The sequence below is a fragment of the Enhydra lutris genome, unplaced genomic scaffold (assembly GCF_002288905.1).
Source record: "Enhydra lutris kenyoni isolate GAN:26980312 unplaced genomic scaffold, ASM228890v2 scaffoldscaffold17, whole genome shotgun sequence".
NCBI classification, from domain to species: Eukaryota; Metazoa; Chordata; class Mammalia; order Carnivora; family Mustelidae; genus Enhydra; species Enhydra lutris.
In genome coordinates, this window is record NW_019154101.1 from 9584947 (window position 1) to 9604906 (window position 19960).

The 19960-nt window shown below is 38.3% G+C and overlaps 1 protein-coding gene across 1 annotated transcript in view; it reads right to left on the reverse strand.

Moving 5' to 3' along the window:
* The window catches only part of LOC111147554 (dynein axonemal heavy chain 8), a 333965-nt gene that overhangs the window by 230082 nt on the left and 83923 nt on the right, over positions 1 to 19960 (reverse strand). The window contains exons 21-25 of the mRNA XM_022503648.1: positions 17336 to 17471; positions 15586 to 15701; positions 11721 to 11827; positions 3563 to 3638; positions 2402 to 2597 (exon numbers count right to left, since the gene is read on the reverse strand). Of these exons, the coding sequence (XP_022359356.1) occupies positions 2402 to 2597; positions 3563 to 3638; positions 11721 to 11827; positions 15586 to 15701; positions 17336 to 17471 (631 nt within the window). The remainder of the gene's footprint in view (positions 1 to 2401; positions 2598 to 3562; positions 3639 to 11720; positions 11828 to 15585; positions 15702 to 17335; positions 17472 to 19960) is intronic.

The following is a 19960-nucleotide window of genomic DNA, read 5'->3' on the forward strand; positions in this document are numbered from 1 at the left end:
TTTGTGGAGAAGCCATGGGTTAGGATCATAGGTTAGTCCTATCACTTATGATCTGGAAAATATAGGTCTCATCTTAATCAGAGCATCTGGCAGGGCTGTGTTTATAAGCCATGTAATGGAGTCCATAGCAGGAATATGGCTAGGGCAGTGGATCAATCTTTTTCCGTTATCATTTTAAAAATTTTTTAAAATATTTATTTATTTGAGAGAGAGACAGATAAAGAGGTGAGGGGCAGAGGGAGAAGGAGAGAACACTTAAGCAGAGTCCCCACTGAGCACCAAGCTTGACACGGGGCTCAATCCCAGGACCCTGAGATCTTGACCTGAGCCAAAGGCAGAGGTTTAACTGACTGAGCCACCCAGGCGCCCCTGGACAAATTATTTAACATTTCTGAAAAAAATGATGGCACTAATATTTCCTTTGCCAGCTATTTTATGTGTATACATAGACCCACTCGCATGCTTTTTCCCCAGACCTCCTTGCCTCTGATTTTCAATGTTGCTCCTTCTAGGTCTTGAACAACCAGTCTAGCCACTCATCATTATCCAAGAGTCATGTATATCTTTGCTTCAGATCATTCACGTCTCCTTCAAAAGGATATACTGCTTGAAGCTCTGCCTACTAGGGGGAAAGTATCCTTCTTGCTGTCCTTAAGGGCCACTCCTTATAGTCTATAGTGCAGTAGTCCATTTTCAACTCACACCAATATATCAAACCAACCCAACATATACTGGGCCTGAGATTTTTTATCCTCCATTAGCTGGTTGTAGGGAATACACCATGAGACCACAGATAGAATCAGAGCAGTGTTGGTGCAACGTAGAAAGGGTATATGGAGCCTGGGCCACCTGTTCATGTAATTTACATGGTATCTTACTGTTTTTAATTTACATTTTACTGGTTACCAAAGGAGAGGATGTAGTTTTAGAAAAAAGTGTTTGACTTTTCTTTCAGGTTCATGTATAAATGAAATTACATGATATTTGTCTGTGTCTGGCTTATTTCATTCAATATAACACCCTTCAGGTTCTCCTTGTTGTCACCAGAGGCAGGGTTTCATTCTTTTAAAGTTGAATAATATTCCATTGTAAAAAAAAAAAAAAAAGCCAAACCCATAGTAACACAGAGTAACACAATGGTTACCAGAGGCTGAGGGGTGGAGGAAAGAGGCGATATTGATCAAAGGGTACAAACTTTCAGTTATAAGATGAGTAAGGTCCAGAGATTTAATGTACAACATGGTGACTACAGATACTACCAATGTATTGTATACTTAAAATTTGCTAAGAGAGTAGATTTAAAATTATTTTACCATATGCATACACCAAAAAATGGTAACTGTGGGAGGTGATGGACATGTTAATTACTTTGTGGTAATCATATACATATATCAAAATATCACATTTATATCCTAAATATATGCAATTTTTACTTCTCAATAATTTGGCTTTCTACACAAAACTGTCCAAAAACATCCATGAAACTGGGTCAGTGCTGTATCACATTCATAATTACTTAAGGGAATAGCTTATATGTATTTTATGTACAAGGAACACATGACTCAGAACTGTTAGGTATCATGTTCTGACAAACTAAGTTTATTGGACCAAATACAATGCTGAAAGTAGAATTAGTACTAAGCCTTGTTATAATTTCTCTTTGAATCTAAGATTATGATAGTAGAGCAGTGATAGAAATCCTTGCTCACCTATGTCCAAACTCTGGATGAAAATGTCTGTGGGAACCTGTACCCCTGGGACTAATAATACATTATATGTTTATAAAAAAATAAAAAAATTTAAAAAAAAGAAAATGTCTGTGTGTTATATTTATGATAGAGTAGAGAAAACAATAATTTTTAAATTTTTAATGCAAAGTTAAACAAATAAACATGTAGAAATGACTTTAATCAGCCATAAAAAAGAATGGAACATTGCCCTTTGCAACAACATGGTTGGAGTATAATGCTAGGGAGTACAATGCTAAGTCAGAGAAATAAGCCAGTCAGAGAAAGACAAATACCAGATAATTTCACTCACGTGTGGAATTTAAGAAACAAAACAAATGAACAAAGTTAAAAAAAGACAAACCAAAAAGCAGATTCTTAACTACAGAGAGCAAACAGATCATGACCAGAGGGGAGGTGAGGGCGGGGGACTGGGGGAAACAGGTGAAAGGGATCAAGTGTCTACTTATCTTGATGAGCACTGAGTAACATATGGAAGTGTTGAATCACTATCTTATACACCTGAAGCTAATATAACACCATATATTAGTTACACTGGAATTAAAATTTTAAAAATCTACATGCTGTCATACCCAGAAGAGTCATAAAGACCATTGACTAGTTCTTACAATTCTAAGATTCTATTCATCTGAGATTTGTTTTAACGTTCTTACTCTCTTCCTTCTTCGCCAGTTTCACTGCGTTTGCAGGGGTCACATCAGCCGCAGTACGGCTGGGACTGGTGATGCCAGGCTTGATGTAACGGGTCTGCTGTTGTCCCCAGTGAGCCACTCCTCTGCTGACCTCCAAGGTGAGCTGGATCATCCGATTGATGGCTTGTTGAATGTCATCCAAACTAGGAATCATTACCTGTGGAGAGAAGAATTGGGCTCCTGGTGCTGGCGCCAAGTACCACCCATCCCTCTCTTTCTTACCAGATCACCCCCCACTGGGTAGGAAAACCCCAGCTGGCCCAGTGGAAGGCTGCTCTGAGAAGAGGGCTGTTAGAGGAGGATAGGTTGTGGATTTTCTCTATCCTGAGGTTTGCCCATTCTGTCATTTCCTGCAGGCTAAACAGGTCAAGCACAGTCCTTGTCATCCTTTCCCTGTGAGGGAAATTTCTGGATGCAGCCAGAAATTGTGGACTCTGTGTGGAGCCCAGGAAGCAAAGTGACTGAAGAAGCTATACCACCAAGGTTTTGACCTCGGTTCTTTGAAATGTGCCAAATAAGCCCAGAAGCTCTCCTCTGGGAGCCCAAACCATGTTGGTGTCAAAGGTGGGAGATGAGTCATGGATTGTTCCTGCCTTTCCTTATCCCATGACACATCACAAAATGGACCCCAGTCAGCCTGTGTGACCTGGAGGTCCAAATGCCAAGGGGCAGCTGGGATGGTGGTAGAAACACATGCCAGGAGAAGGCATAAGTGTCCCTATGCTCAGGTCATAGGCCCTCTCTTTCTTTCTCTTCTGCCATTCTTGGTTACCTCACGGTTATGTGTTGGGGGGTAGGGATCTGGACTTCTGAGGTGGACTGTTCAGATCATTTAATGCTTGAAGAAAGAAAAAGGAAGAATATTTTTAGAGTACTTGCTGACTGATGGCTGACTAGATGCTTAACTCCTCTCTTATGCCAACTGTCAATACAGCAAGAACTATGCAGAGTAATTGTTTATAATAGATGAAAATAATGTTCTGCTTTTCGTTAAATACTGGTGGAGCTAAAAAGACATAGAGCCAAGCAGTTATTCTAAATGTAAGTTCAGCTGTAGTGCTGTACTTCTTTAAAAAGTATCAAAATATCATTTTATTAATGTGAATATTTAATTATACTTACCACATTCGGAATAGCTAGATGTACTTCAGTTTTTATAAAGGAAATAATATCTTCTGATCGCCTTCGTCCATGGTGGCTGGAAGAAGATGGACATTTAACTTATAAAACTTAACCTGAAATTTCATAAAAGCTTGGTTCTGCTACCATTTTCGATCCTAAAAATAAAGACCTTTTCAAAATACCAAATTACATGGGGAATGTTACTTACAATGAAACCATACATTTCAGAGAACTAAGAAAATATAATGCTTTAATATTATTAGAAGTGAAATATTAGTCCTCCATACATTTTCTAGCATTTTAATGTTGCTCTCTCTCAGTAATAACCATTTAATATTGTTTATTAAAAGCACATCCCAGGGCCGCCTGGGTGACTCAGTCAGTTAAATATCTGACTTTGGCTGTGATTATGAACCCAGGGTCCTGAAATTGAACCCCACATCAGGCTCCCCGTTCAGCCTGAAATCCGCTTGCCCCTCTCCACCTCCTCCCTGCCACTGCTCCCCTCACCCACCCCGCTTGTGGGCTCTCTCTCTCTTGCTCTCTCTCTCTCTCAACTAAATAAATAAAATCTTTTTAAAAATTAATAAAAGCACATCCTGTTCCTACCCTGTAACAGATGCCAAACAAGATCACCACCACCAACAAAAAAATACCTTCATATATTTTGTATTTTTATATATACTTTTTTGCAAGATTACACAGGAGAATTCTGGTCAAAGCCCTCCAAAACTGTTTTTTGTTTTTGTTTTTGTTTTTGTTTTTCTTTTAGAGAGAGAAGTGCAGGGAAGAGGCAGAAGAAGAGACTATCTTAAGCTGGGCATGGAGCCTGACATGGGAATCGATCTCACCACCCTGAGATCATAACCTGAGCCAAAATCAAGAGTCCAACACTTACCTGACCAAGCCACCCAGGCATTCCTATAATTGTTTTTTTAAACGACATATTCATGCTCAGACAGAAGTACATACAGACACACAAGTACAAATAACAAAGAACAAACATCAGAGCTGCAAACTAGTTTGGTTAGCTCCATCTGCCTTGACCTTTGTCCCCATCCCAGACAAAATTATTATCCATGTTTTATTGCTCTCCATAGCAAGAAATGCTGTCCGCTTGAATCACAGTTTCATTCTCTCACACTCTACAAATACCGTTTTGTTGGCTCCTTTTGTTTCTACTTTCAAAAGAGGGTTCTGCCCTTAATCTAGTTTTCTAAGTAACACCCTGTTGTTTGGATGCTTACAGGGTTTTCCCTTTGATTCTGGAAATCCACAAATTTTATGACCAGGCATAGGTGATTTTTCCCATGAATCCTCCCAGGTACACAGAGAATCTTTTGAAGATGATAAAATAGGTCTCTTCTTAAGATCAATGTGTAGGTTTCACGTGCTGGGAAATTACTGAAAAACTACACCTGCATTTATATGCAAGCAGATGGGGGTGGGGGGTGTCATAAGAAACACAAAGCCTCCAATGTGAAGACTCAGTTTAGGATGCAGGACCATTTGTTCCCAGATAAACTTATTATAGCCAGGAAGTCTTTGAACCAAAAGCAAGCAAATAAAGGGGGAAAACCTCTAATTCATAGTCTCATTGTGAAATTCAAGATGCAGCAGTAAGTGTAAACTGTATTTAAAAGGGCAGAATCCCAGAGCAAGAAAGAGTTTTATAAAGTATAAACATGTGAAGCAACAGAGGCCGTGAACAGCACACTAGATCATTCAGTAACTTACAAAGAGATAGATACTATTTAAAGATAAGGTAATAGTTTTCCATCTTTTTGTGTCTTTCTCAGTTTCTTTCATGTATATACACTTACGTATATAGACATAAAGTATAGATCCTTTATGTCTTTATTGAGGTTTAATCCTAGGTATCTTATGGGTTTTGTTGCTATTGTGAATGGAACTGATTCTGTAATTTCTCTTTCTACAGTTACATTGTTAGATTTCTGTACATTTCTATATAGAAAAGCAACTGATTTCTATGCATTGGTTTTGTATCCTGCCATATTGCTGAATTGCTGTATGAGTTCTAGTAATTGGGGGTGGAGTCTTTTGGATTTGCCACATAAAGTATCATGTCATCTGCAAAGAGGGAGAGTTTGACTTCTTCTTTGCCAATTTGGATGCCTTTCATTTCTTTCTGTTGTCTGATTGCTGAAGCTAGGACTTCTAGTACTATGTTGAATAACGGTGGTGAGAGTGGGCATCCCTGTCGTGTTCCTGATCCATTGATAATGATATTCACTCCGGGCTTTTCATAGATGGTTTTTATGATATTGAGGAATATTCCTTCTATCCCTATATTCTGGAGAGTTTTAATCAGGAACGGAACTTGTATTCTGTCAAATGCTTTTTCTGCATCAATTGAGAGGATCATATGGTTCTTATCTTTTCTTTTATTGATGTGGATTGGAAGAATAAACACTGTTAAAATGTCTATCCTCCCCAGAGATATTTACACTTTCAAAGCCATCCCTATTAAAATACCATTGGGGGGAAAAAAACAAAACATTAGCATTTTTCAAAGAGCTGGAACAAAAAAATCCTAAAATTTGTATGGGACCAGAAAAGATCCCTAATGACCAAGGGAAGGATAAAAGAGAAAAACAAAGCTGGGGGCATCACGTTGTCTGACTTCAAGCTACATTACAAAGCTGCGATCACCAAGACAGCATGGTATTGGCACAAAAACAGATATGTAGACCAGTGGAACAGAACAGAGACTTCAGAAATGGACCCTCAACTCCATGGTCAACCAATCTTTGACAAATCAGGAAAAAAATATCCAATGGAAAAAAGACAGTCTCTTCAGTAAGTGGTGCTGGGAAAATTGGACAGCTACATATAGAAGAATGAACCTGGACCATTCCCTTACACCATACTCAAAGATAAACTCAAAACAGATGAGAGATCTCCAAGTGAGACTGGAATCCATCAAAATCCTAGAGGAGAACCTAGGCAGTAACCTCTTCAACATCAGTCACAGTAATTTCTTTTAAGACATGTCTCCAAAGACAGGTGAAACAAAAGCAAAAATGAATTTTGGGGACTTCATCAAGTTAAAAAGCTTCTGCACAGTAAAGGAAACAGTCAACAAAACAAAGAGGCAACCCACAGAATGGGAGAAGATATTTGCAAATGACATTACAGATAAAGGGGTGATATCCAAGATCTATAAAGAACTTACTTCTCAAACTCAACACTCAAAAAACTAATAAACCAGGCAAAAACTGGGCAGAAGGCATGAACAGACACTTCTCAAAAAAAAAAAAAAAAAGACATACAAATGGCTAACAGACACATGAAAAAATGCTCAACATCACTAGCCATCAGGGAAATATAAATCAAAACCACAATGAGATACCACCTTACACCAGTTAGAATGGCCAAAATTATTAGGACAGGAAACACAAATGTTGGCAAGGATGTGGAGAAAGGGGAACCTTCTTACACTGTTGGTGGGAATGCAATTTGGTGCAGCCACTGTGGAAAACAGCATGGAGGTTCCTCAAGATGTTAAGAATAGAGCTACCCTATGACCCAGCAATTGAACTACTGGATTTTTACCCCAAAAATAGACACATAGTGGGAAGAAGGGCCATCTGTACCCCAATGTTCATAGCAGCAATGTCCACAATAGCCAAACTGTGGAAGGAACCGATATGCTCTTCAACAGATGAATGGATAAAGAAGATGTGGTCCATATAAAAAATGGAATATTATTCAGTCATCAGAAATGATGAATACCCACCATTTCCATTGACATGGATGGAACTGGAGGGGATTATGTTAAGTGAAGTAAGTCAAACAGAGAAAGACAATTATCATACGGTTTCATTCATATGTGGAACATAAGCAATAGCACAGAGGGCCATAAGGGAAGGGAAGGAAATCCAAAGGGGGAGAAATCAGAAAGGGAGATGAACCATGAGACTATGGACACTGAAAAACAATCTGGAGGTTTCAGAGGGGAGTGGGGGAAGAGAGCAACAGGGTTATGGGTATTGAGGAGGGCATGTGCTACGATGAGCACTGAGTGTGACATTTAACTAATGAATCGTTGAACCCTGCATCAATGACTAATTATGTACTATAATGGCTAACTGAACACAATAAAAAATAAAAACATAAAAAAATAAAGATGAGGTAAGAAAAAAGACAAAGAAATGTAATGTTTATTGAATGCTTAATGTATGCCAGGCACTTTTCCAAACACTTTCCATGAATTAATACATTCCATGCTCACATTAACTATGTAAGGCAGATCCTGTGATTATTTTTTGCATTTTGCAAATGAACAAGTACTAATTGAGATATTTAAGATGCAATTGATGAGATCATCTTTAGACTAGAAAGAGAAATACTTGCTCATAACGTAGCCCAGAAAGGCAAAAAGACAAAACATATAACAGAGGAGTTAGGAGACAGGGAGGACAGACCAAAAGCCCCAAGATTTGAGATGACTGCATGTCCAGTGTGCCCAGGACAGTTCCAGATTAAATCTGTCCTGACATTTCATCCGGATAGTGTCCCTTCACTCAAAAGACTGTCCTGGTTGGAACAATTAATCATGTGGCTAATCTATTCAACATTCAACTGCTAGGAGTTCTATCAGAAGAGAATGAAAGGAATGTCCCAGAAGAAACATCTGAAGAGGAAATTGCTGAGGCTTTTCCAGGATGAGGAATGCTATACACCCTCGAATAGAAAGTGCACACTGAGAACAAAGCAGAACTAAGTAAAGACAAATCCACACAGGGAAAGAAAACTACAGAACATCAAGGATAAAAAATAATCTTCACTCGGACTTACTGTGAACTTCATATCAGCAACAACATAAGAAAAAAAAAATGAAATGCTTTCAAAATGCCAAGAGACAAACAAGAATTTTTTATCCAGCCTGTCATGAGAGTATGAAAGCAAAAAAAGGGTGCCTGGGTGGCTCAGTGGGTTAAAGCCTCTGCTTTCGGCTCAGGTCATGATCCCAGGGTCCTGGGATCGAGCCCCACATCGGGCTCTCTGCTCATCAGGGAGCCTGCTTCCTCCTCTCTCTGACTGCCTCTCTGCCTACTTGTAATCTCTGTCAAATAAATAAATAAAATCTTTTAAAAAAAAAAAGCAAAAAAAAATTTTTTTTCAGACTTAAAATGAAGAATAAAAGAATTTACCCCTCATATACCCCGACTAAGGAACCAGTGGGATACAAGAAATACAGAAGAATCTGGAGATTGTAAAAAAATATGCCAGTATTCTTGTTTAAGAAAAGGTAAAATGAAACCATCACGCAGCAATAACAAGGTAGATCAGTTCAGTGAGTAAAGCATGCCAAGGCCTTTGTAGTTAGAAATAAGACCAGAAAACTGAAAAACCATAGATTGTATTTTTTTAAAAACTGGAGCAAGACATATGTATTCTCAATTTAAGGGTAACTACTTAAAAAACTGAAATATGGGAAGGAAAATATTATCCATCCCAAAGATAACAGAGGTAATGAAATGAACCAAAGAAAACAGATGCTAAAAGAAGACACAAACTGAAATGTCAAAAATTAAGTAGAGCTACATGAAAAAAATCACAAAAAATGTAAACAAATTACACTCTATTTAAAAGCAGAGATAATCAGATTGAATAAAAATAATCAAGAACGGGTACCTGGGTGACTCAGTTGGTTAAGTGACTGCCTTCGGCTCAGGTCATAATCCTGGAATCCCAGGACTGAGTCCCGGATCGGGGTCCCTGTTCTGCAGGGAGTCTCCTTCTCCCACTAACCCCTCTCCTCTCATGCTCTCTCTCTCTCTGTCATTCATTCTCTCTCTCTCAAATAAATAAATAAAATCTTTAAAAAATAATCTTTTAAGAAATACAACAAAAACTGTACAGTAATATTTAAACAAAGGCTTAAAAAGCAATATACCAAAAAAAGCTGGTAAAGTAAAATTAATAACAGACTAAAAAGAATTTGAGGGGCGCATGGTGGCTCAGTGGGTTAAAGCCTCTACCTTCGGCTCAGGTCATGATCCCAGGGTCCTGGGATCAAGCCCCGCATCAGGCTCTCTGATTGGCAAGGAGCCTGCTTCCCTTCCTCTCTCCGCCTGCCTCTCTGCCTACTTGTGATCTCTGTCAAATAAATAAATAAAATCTAAAAACAAAAAACAAAAAACAAAAAAAGAATTTGAGGAGTTAGGATTAACAAACATAAAGGAATAAAATAAAAATGAAAAATACAGTGTTCTAAACAGATTTAACTACTATAATTTTTTACACACCTTTAAGAATAGGCTTAAAGCACATAAAACAAGAACTGACCAGAAGAGAAGGAAAATTTGTCAATTTGCCAATGTGCTCACAACACATTGGGAGATTATAACAGTGTGATTAATTTATTTAAATTAATTTAAATAGATTAAATTTATTTAAATCTTAATAATTAAATGATCAATATTAGTAATTAAATAATTAATTTAAATAAACTTGATTTATTTAATTTTAATAAATTAAAATTCAGCCATGAATAGTCAATGAATAAATCTAACAAAAATGTGCAAGACTTTTACACAGAGAATTATAAAACATCATTGAGAAATAGTAAAGAAGACTTAAATGGAGAGGTAATCCATAATTCTGGATGGAAGACTCAATACTGTAAGGATGCTAATTCTCCCAAATTGATCTAGAGATTCAGTGTCATTTAAATAACTCTCTTGGGGCACCTGGGTGGCTCAGTCAGTTAAGCGCCTGCCTTTGGCTCAGGTCAGGATCCCAGGATTCGAGCCCTGAGTCAGGCTCCACCGCAGCAGATAGTCTGTTTCTCTGTCTCCCTCTGTCTCTCTCCCTGCTTGTGTTCTCTCACCATCTCTCTCTCTCCTCCAAATAAATGAAGTCTTTAAATAAATAAATAAATCTCTCAAAGAGAAAAGTAATATTTTCAACAACTTTCATTTGCTCAATTTATTAACCATGTGAAAAAAATATATTGATCTCCTACCTCATATTAAACACAAAAATCAATACCATGTGGATTAAATGCCTAAATATAAAAGACAATAGTATAAAATTTTAGAAGACATTATGAGGTAAGGAATGATTTCTTTTCAAAGACATAAAACCACAAGAAAAAGATCAATGAATTTGAATATTTTAAAGAAAAGATTGATAAACTTGAATACTCTAAACTCAGTAAAAGATACCATAAAGAGAATGAAAAGAGAGGCACAGGAGGGAGAAGACATTTGCTATATTATCATCAACAAAGTAAAATACTGAGAACATCCATGAATAAGTCCAATCCAACAGAAAAATGGGCAAAAAAGAAAGAAATGAAGGAAGGAAAAAAAGAAAGAAAGAGAAGCCAAGTTGAGATAAGAGAAAGAAAAGAACATAAATTTCAAGGGAAAGAAGGCACAAATGGCTCATAAACATGAAAACATGTTCAAGCTCATTATTAAGGAAGAAAATGATCATTTAAATCCCAGTGAGATACAACTTCACACCCCCTTGCTAGCAAGAATTTTTTAGTTTAACAATACCAACTGTGTGCAAGAATGAAGAACTCTGGGGACTCTCATGTTAGACATCACATAGTAAAGTGAGGTATGCACATACCCCAGGGCCTAACTCTTTCATTTGTAGCAAGTGTAGCAGGAGACAGGTACAAAAATGTTCATAGAGGCTTTATTCAGAATAGCTTGAACTGAAAACAACCCAAATGACCATCACCAGTAGAATAAACAGATTGTGTATAATAAAGTCTATCAACATAGATGAATCTCAAAAACATAATACTGAACACAGTTCAGATACAGGAAAAATTAAATGATGCATTGATTAGGGATACAAACATATGGTAAGGTGTAAGGAAAACCAAGACAATAATGAACATGAATTTGGGATAGTGGTTACCTTTGGGTGAGCAGAGAAAGGACTGGTAAAGGGACTGATAGTGTCCAATGTTCTTTGTCTTGGCCTGGGTGCCAGAAACATGGTTGTTCATTTGATCACTGTTCTTGAAGTATCACACACATATTTTCATACAGTCTTTTCATAAATGTGATATTTTAAATTTTAAAATTTTTAAAGTAATAAAAATAAGAGGTACTATTAGTATTATGTTATGATAGTATTGCCAGACCTTAGCTTATTTTCTACTTGCCTTGAAACAAATATTCTTCTTTTCATTGTGTCCAAAGATAACCGCGTAGCTTTTTGAAGACTGTCTAGTAATTGATGAGAGAAGAAAGCATAGACCTCTTTACATTCCTGTAACAAAAAATCATATTGAGAGTTGGGTTCAAGATGGTGGCATAACAAGCTTCCCCACACACCAATGTATCAGAATAGTCACAGACGTGTCCTACAGCCAGACTGAGTGCCAGGCCTACCCACCACTGAGAGAAGGATGAACACAGTAAGGAGAACCTCAATAAAGAGAGAGAAAATACAAGAAAGTACTGAAGAGGGACACCTGGGTGGCTCAGTCAGTTAACCATCTGCCTTTGGCTCAGGTCATGATCCCAGTGTCCAGGGATTGAGCCCCACATCAGTCTCCTTGCTCAGCGGAGAGCCTGCTTCCCCCTCTCCCTCAGCCTCCTTCTCCCTCTGACTGCTTCTCCCCCTGCTTGTGCTCTCTCTCTCTCTCAAATAAATAAACACAATCTTAAAAAAGAAAGAAAGAAAGAACCAAAGATAAGTTATAACTGAACTGAACAATACACTAGAGGAGTTCAACAGCAGGCTGAGTGAAGTAAAAGAACAAAAATCAGTGAGCTGGAAGACAAAGTAATGGAACTCACCCAGACAAAGCAGCAAGATGAAAACAGAATTAAGAAAGTGAAAATATCTTAAGGGATCTTTAACATCAAGTAGTAAAAGTGCTTATGGGGAACCAAGAAGGAGAAGAGAGAGAGAAAGAACCAGAAAAATGACTTAAAGAAATAAAGGCTAAAAACTTCCCTAGTCTGAAGAAGGAATCAGGCATCCACATGCACAAAACCCAGAGTTCCAACTAAGATGAATCCAAAGAGATCCACACCCAGACACATTGCAATTAAAATGATAAAAGTTAAGGATAATTTAAGAGATAATCCTACAAGTGAGAAGAGAAAAACAATGTTTCATATACAAGGGGAAACCCCATAAGGCAATCAACAGATTTTCAGCAGAAACTTTATAGGCCAGAAGGAAGTAGTATGTCACATTCAAAGTGCTGAAAGAAAAAAAAAAACCAAAACTTCCAAACAAGAATTCTCTATGTGGCAAGTGGCAAGATTATCATTTAAAATTTAAGGAGAGATTCATAGCTTCCCAGATAAGCAAAAGCTAAAGGAATCCATCACCTACACTGGCCCTAAAGAATTGTTAAAGGGATTTCTTTATGATAAAAAAATATTGGCACTAATTAATAATAACAAAACATATGAAAGTAAAATCTCACTGGAAAAGTAAATATATGACAAAGGTAGTGAACCAATGACTTATAAAGCAAGCATGAAGGTTAAAAGATAAAAGTAGTAAAATTAGCTAAAATTTTAATAGTTAAAGGAAGTATAAAATAAAAAGATATAAAGTGAGTCACCAAAATTATAAAAACTAGAGGTGGGGAAGAAAAAAATAAAGTTTTAAAATATGTTTAAATTGAGTTGCTATCAATTTTAAAAAGACTGCTATTTAAATGGGATATTTTATGTGACCCTCAGAGTAACCACAAAGTGAAAACTTTTACTTTATACACAGAAGAAAACGAGAAAGGAATCTAAACATAACAGTAAACAAAGTCATCAGATTACAAGAGAAGAAAGGAACAAACAGAAAACAAAAATAGCCAGAAAGCAATGAACAAAATGGCAATAATTATATACTTATCAACAATTACTTGAAATGAAAAGGACTAAATTCTCCAAACAAAATACACAAAGTAGCTGAATGGATAAAGAAATAAGACCCATCTATATGCTGCCTATAGGAGACTCATTTCAGAAGTAAATCACACACAGACTGGAAGTTAAAGGATGGAAAAAGATCTTTTGTGCAATGGAAATGAAAATAAAGCTGAAGTACCTACTCAGATCAGACAAAACAAACTTGAAAACAAAGATTGTATAAAAAGACAAAGAATGGCATTACATAATGATAAAAGGAGTCAACCCAGCAAGAAGATAGGACATTTATGAATGTAGATGTACCCAACAGGAGATTCAAAATATATAAAGCAAATATTAACAGATCTAAAGGAAAAAATTGAAAGCATCCATAAATGATACACTAGCAGCCACATGCCCCAATGTTAGGGACCATTCAAGACCTCTCCGCACAAAACTTCAGGCCCAGGGAACTTAGTGCAAGTGGCAGGGTGAGAACCTGCCTCTCTAAAGGTGGCAACAAAGGCGTCCAGGTGGCTCAGTTATTCAAGCATCTGCCTTCAGCTCAGGTCATGATCCTGGAGTCCCAGGATCGAGCCCTACCTCAGGCTCCCTGCTCAATGGGGAATCTGCTTGTGCTCACTCTCTCTCATTCTCTCTCTCAAATAAATAAATAAAATCTTTTTTAAAAAAATTAAAATGTACAATACCAAAATATATGAGATGAAATTTCCACCACCCTGGGACCATGGTTTGCCCTTCTCTCTAAGCCCTTCTTCCCCCCCAAAGGTGTTGCCAAGTTTATTGGTTAGAGCACAGGACAAATACTGAGCCTGGGCAGGGATCTGGGCACCATGTCTTGCTAGCACAGTGAGTCACAGCTCCAGGCCCAGGCTCTGTTCCTCTCTGCTTCTACACCCTTCTACGTCCTCTGGGATAGGGTGGACCAGCCAGTTTGAGTTGGGTCAGAAGGCAGAGTTATCAGGCCTGAGCAAAGAGGAATAGGATCAGTGCTGGTGAATTACCAGGCTAAAACACGGGCATGACATAGTCCAATTTTTATGTTAGAGAGACCATTCTGGCAGCAATGTGGAGGATGATGGATTTGAGGGGTGATGGAACTCATGCAGCTCCAAGTGATTCCCCCAATTCAAGAGACTCTGATGATCATCAGCCTTGGTCTAAGGACCCCAGCCAGTGTCAATGGGAATGCAATTGGAAGAGGACGACTGCTAGCAGGGGCATACACTTCCTCTCTCCTGCTGCCTCCTGCCACTTGATGACGGCCACCTGAAGCACGGTATTGAGAAGAAATCTACAGCTAAAATCTAGTCTCAGTGGTGGAGAAGGGCTTTTCTATCCATTGGTGATAACCTCCTTGAGCTAGAAGGTGAAAGTGGATCAGATGTGTGCTGATTATTTCCAAAACTGTATTACAGTGTTCGTTAGAGGTGTAAACGTGTATAAAATAGAAGAAGTAAAAGAAGACGAGGGATTAAAAGAAAACTGGCAGGAGGAGGAGAAAGTAGGAATTAGCACAAATGTGGGAGTGGCATTCAGAATTGTGCATGACCAGAAGGGTGAGGCCTAAAAAGGAACAAGAAACCCCATATGTCCTTGTCAACCTTCATTCTCAACACATCTCAGCACAACATGAAAGTCTGCCCACACTGGGTTTCTCCTGGAGGGGAGTCCACAGGTTATCCCAGGGATGCTAATAAAAAATGCAGATCCTTGGGCCCAAGTGAATCAAAATTTGGCCTTGCAAGATAGGTAACTCAATTAAACACAGTAACTGAAAACAGAGTTCTCCACTCTTGGGTTGGATGGACTGGCACTACAGCCCCACAAGTATGACATTTACTGTATAAGAAAACATAGCCAATCACAATACAGGGAGATGAGTTTATAAATTGTATTGATGAATCATTTTAAAAGTTGATGGTGTTGGGGAAAACTAGAAGGATGGCTAGATCTTGCAAGATCCTACAGTGTAGAATCAAAAATTACATTTTCTGGATTTTGGTATAAATCCAGGTTGGTTATAAGTCCATACAGTTTGGGTGCAGAACTGCCTAGAGGAAGCATCATTTGGGGTCATCTACAGCCCAAGGAGTCATAATTCATCTAAACTGCATGAAGTCATGTCATAATAAATACCTTCTTAAATTCATCTTCTTTATCATTAACATCAACCTCAGGAATGATATTAGCCTCGTAATCAGTGCTTTCACCCTCTTCTGTTTCACTTCCAAAAACAACATGTTTCCTCTGTTCTACAGATAAAAAACAAAAATGTATATATATATAACATTTAATGTTGAGCATTTAGTTTATTCCACATACCCAAATCTTCTTAGGAAACCTCTTCTTTAAAAGTTTTTAATCTAAAAATTTAAGACTTGTTTCAGTAGGAATCATCTTTGAATTCAATTTAAATCACCCATCTCAACAGAATCGTAATCCTACTAAGAAATGCTCTTTAAATATACTCCTTCTTAGTATACAGAATTAAGAAAGATTTTAAGTGGGGTTTATATATTATCTTTCCAAAATATGTGTTGGGGCGCCTGGGTGGCTCAAAGTGTTAAGCGTCTGCCTTCAGATCAGGTCATCTCGGGGTCCTGGGATCAAGCCCCACATAGGGCTCCCTGCTCAGTGGGGAGTCTTTTTCTCCTTCTCCCTCTGCTGCTCCCCCTGCTTGTGCTCTCTCTCTCTCTGTCAAATAAATAAAAATTAAAAATAAAATAAATAAAATATGTGTTTACCTTTTGAGCATTTTAACTTAATGAGCTAATTGGAGTTTTTGACACTTCTGAAGAAAGCTAATTAAACTAAGTAGGAAAGGGGCGCCTGGGTGGCTCAGTGGGTTAATGCCGCTACCTTGGCTCAGGTCATGATCCCAGGGTTCTGGGATCAAGCCCCGCGCCTGGCTCTCTGCTCAGCAGGGAGCCTGCTTCCTCCTCTCTCTCTCTGCCTGCCTCTCTGCCTACTTGTGATCTCTGTCTGTCAAATAAATAAATAAAATATTAAAAAAATAATAATAATAAACTAAGTAGGAAAAACTCTAAGAGAAATAAGACAGGCCATGGATACTTACTTTTTTTATTTAAATTTAATTAATTAACATATAGTTATTAATAGTTTCAGAGGCAGAGCTCAGTGATTCATCAGTCTTATATAATATCACATGCCCTCCTTAATGTCCATCATGCAGTTACCCCATTCCCCATCCTTCTCCCCTCCAGCAACCCTCAGTTAGTTTCCTATGATTAAGAGTCTCTAGCAGTTTTTCTCCCTCTCTGATTTTGTCTTATTTTATTTTTCCCTCCCTTCCCCTATGATCCTCTGCTTTCTTTCTTAAATTCCATATATCAGTGAGATCATATGACAATTGTCTTTCTCTGGTTGACTTATTTCGCTTAGCATAATACCCTCTAGTTCCAAGGTTGTGGATAGTTATTTAAGCTCTTAGTCTTAGCCCTACTGATATTCTTGGTTATTGAAGGCTGTTCTCTGCACTAAAGAATGTTCAGCAGCATCCCTGAGCTCTACCCACTAGATGCCAGTAGCAGCCCCTCTGCTATATGACAACCAAAAATGTCTCCAGACATTTTAGCATGTTGTGCTAAAAGAAAAAAGAGAGAGATTAACATAGCAGGCCTAAGACTTGTTTGCAACATTGGTCCTTGGTTGGCATCTGATTCCCACCATTCTCTAGCTGATATAAAGGGTTCCGTGTGCCTAAGTAGTTTGTGCAAATGGTGTAGTGTATGCTGAACATGTTTTCCTTCAGGGAGTCTGGAATTTGGGTACCTGCTAAGCAGAAGGCACCCACTTGAGAACATATCCATCACTCTTGTGATTATAATATCATAACTCGAACACTGTAACTAGGAAGCAAAATTACCTGGTAATGGTTTTGCTGTTTTCCCACTGTACTTAACTTCATAAATATTTTCAAATATTAATATAAGTTCTTTGACAGCTTCTTCCACATGCTTACTTTTGTGGTTTAGAACATCAGCCCATTCTTTTGTGTATATCTATTAAATAAGGCAATGACTATTAATTTACAGATGCTTAAAAATACTGTAAAAACTATTAATATAACTTTAATCTCTAAAAGTATAATTAACATCACTTGAAAATGACTAGAGAGGGGTGCCTGGGTGGCTCAGTTGGTTAAGTGGTTGCCTTCAGCTCAGGTCATGATCCCAGGGTCCTGGGATTGAGCCTCACTACAGGCTCCTTGCTCAGAGGGAGCCTGCTTCTCCCCTGCCTACTGTTCCCCCTGCTTGTGCTTGCTCTCTGTTACTCTTTCTCTTGCTCACTGTCTCTGTGTCAAGTAAATAAATAAAATCTTGAAAAAAAAAAAGAAGAAGAAGAAAATAAAATGACTAGAGGTAGTTGCCAGTAGCATAATGTTTTAGATCCAAAATTGTCAATGGCTAAAGGCATAGCTGCTAAGGTCCAAGTAAAGAAAAGGAAGAGAGAAAAAGAAAAACTCAAAGTCTTTAACTTTTATCTGACTCAATCACCCGTAAACATCTACATTCACATTTAATAATGACTGGCACCTGGCTGGCTCAGTAGGTACAACAGACTCTTAACCTTGGGATCATGAGTTCAAGTTCCATGCTGAATATAGAGTTTACTTAAAAAACTAAAACAAAAACAAAACAAAGAAAGAAATAAAGAAAAACAAATTTTTTTTTTATAAAGCTGAAGAACAAGAGAGATAAGGATGTCAAACATTGAAAATGAGAAGTGGTTTCAAAAAGGACAATCCAAAGAGTTGCTTTGAGATTCAAACGAAATAAGATTTTAAAGTGAGCATGAGGCTCATTTATGCCAGACATCTGTTTAAGAGCTTACCATGTAATAGCCCATTTAATTAAATGACAACCACTTGGGATAGGTAATATCATTGTCCCCACAGATGAGAAAACTGAGGCTCAAAGAATCAGCAACTTGTCCAAGGTCACATAGCAACTGGACAACGCAGGAGTTTGAAACCAGTGTTGCCTGATTTTAAACCCAGGGCTTTGCCTTTCTGAACTTTTCTAATAGGTTTTGGGAAGAAATTAAGATCTAATTAAATTCAGAAAAGAAAACTGGCCTATGAGGTTGAACAGGTCTTTTGACATGTCTATGATGTCCATATCTTTTAGGGAAGAGAAAAATAAAAGGGAGCAGCCGACACGGGCCTGCAAAATCACTTCTGCAAGGGGATCTGAGCCAGTCTAAGCAAAAACCTCCACACAGACAAGCCTCAGAAAGTCCCATATCTCTCATGCACTGCCTTTGCATGTTCCTTTCTTGACTACTGGATTGAGAGAGCTACTTCTAAGTCTCTCTCTCTCTCATTTATTCCACTTTGTGTGTATCTGAACCCACCCTCTTCTTTTCTCAGTCTCAGAAGAAGTGGTGTTCCTCCTCCGACCTGGAGATATTCTCCAATGCCCTACCCACCACGCCAGTGCTTCCCACCTGGGTCCATCACTTATTCATTCCAGCCTTTCTGATTAATTCAACACAGTGGTTAACACTGGAATGACAGTGGTGAGAGCCACGTCAGATGAGCAGAGAAAACAAACAACTCTGAAGAGATTAGTGGTCACCCAGGGCTGGAAGGGTTGAGATGAAAGATGTTCTAAAACTGTGATGATGGTTGCCCAACTCTGTAAATACGCTAAAACCCCTGGGCTGTATACTTTAAATGGGTACGTTGTTATGTTGTATGAATCATATCTCCATAAAGGTATTAAAAATATTAATTCGTGCCAGAAATAATCTAAGCCAGGAATTGGGGAACACAAATGGAGATGGGAAGTGAAAGATGGGAAAGTGAAGGCAGCACGCATGGGAAGTTGGGCTGTGAATGAGAAATGAAGGGAGGTGTGGGAAGGTTTTTGTTTGTTGACAAGGAAAAGACAAGAGAACGTATTAGACTGCTAGTAGGTGGAGGGGAAAAATGAAGATAGAGAAGAGAGGGAAGAAGACTGTGGGAGGAAGGTTGCCAAGAGGGCAAGAAGAGTGGGATTTGGGGGCGCCTGGGTGGCTCAGTGGTTAAGCTTCTGCCTTCGGCTCGGGTCATGATCTCAGGGTCCTGGGATTGAACCCCACATCGGGCTCTCTGCTCAGCGGGGAGCCTGCTTCCTCCTCTCTGTCTCTGCCTGCCTCTCTGCCTACTTGTGATCTCTGTCTGTCAAATAAATAAAAAATATTAAAAAAAAAAAAAAAGAGTGGGATTTGGGGCCCATCCGGAAGACCGAGATTTTGGAAAGAGGTTGGAACTTCCTCCTTGAGGCTTCTCCGAACTCAGTGAAGAACAGCCTGAACTGAAGGGCAGTTCAGGGACAGACTGGAAAACCGTCAAACTAATTTTCTTTCCTTTTTATTTTTTTAAAATGAGATACAATTCACAACACAATACCACAAAGATTACCCTTGTAGAGTATACAATTCATTGGTTTTTAGTATATTCACAGAGCTGTGCAACCATCACTGCTATTTCCAGAATATTTTCATC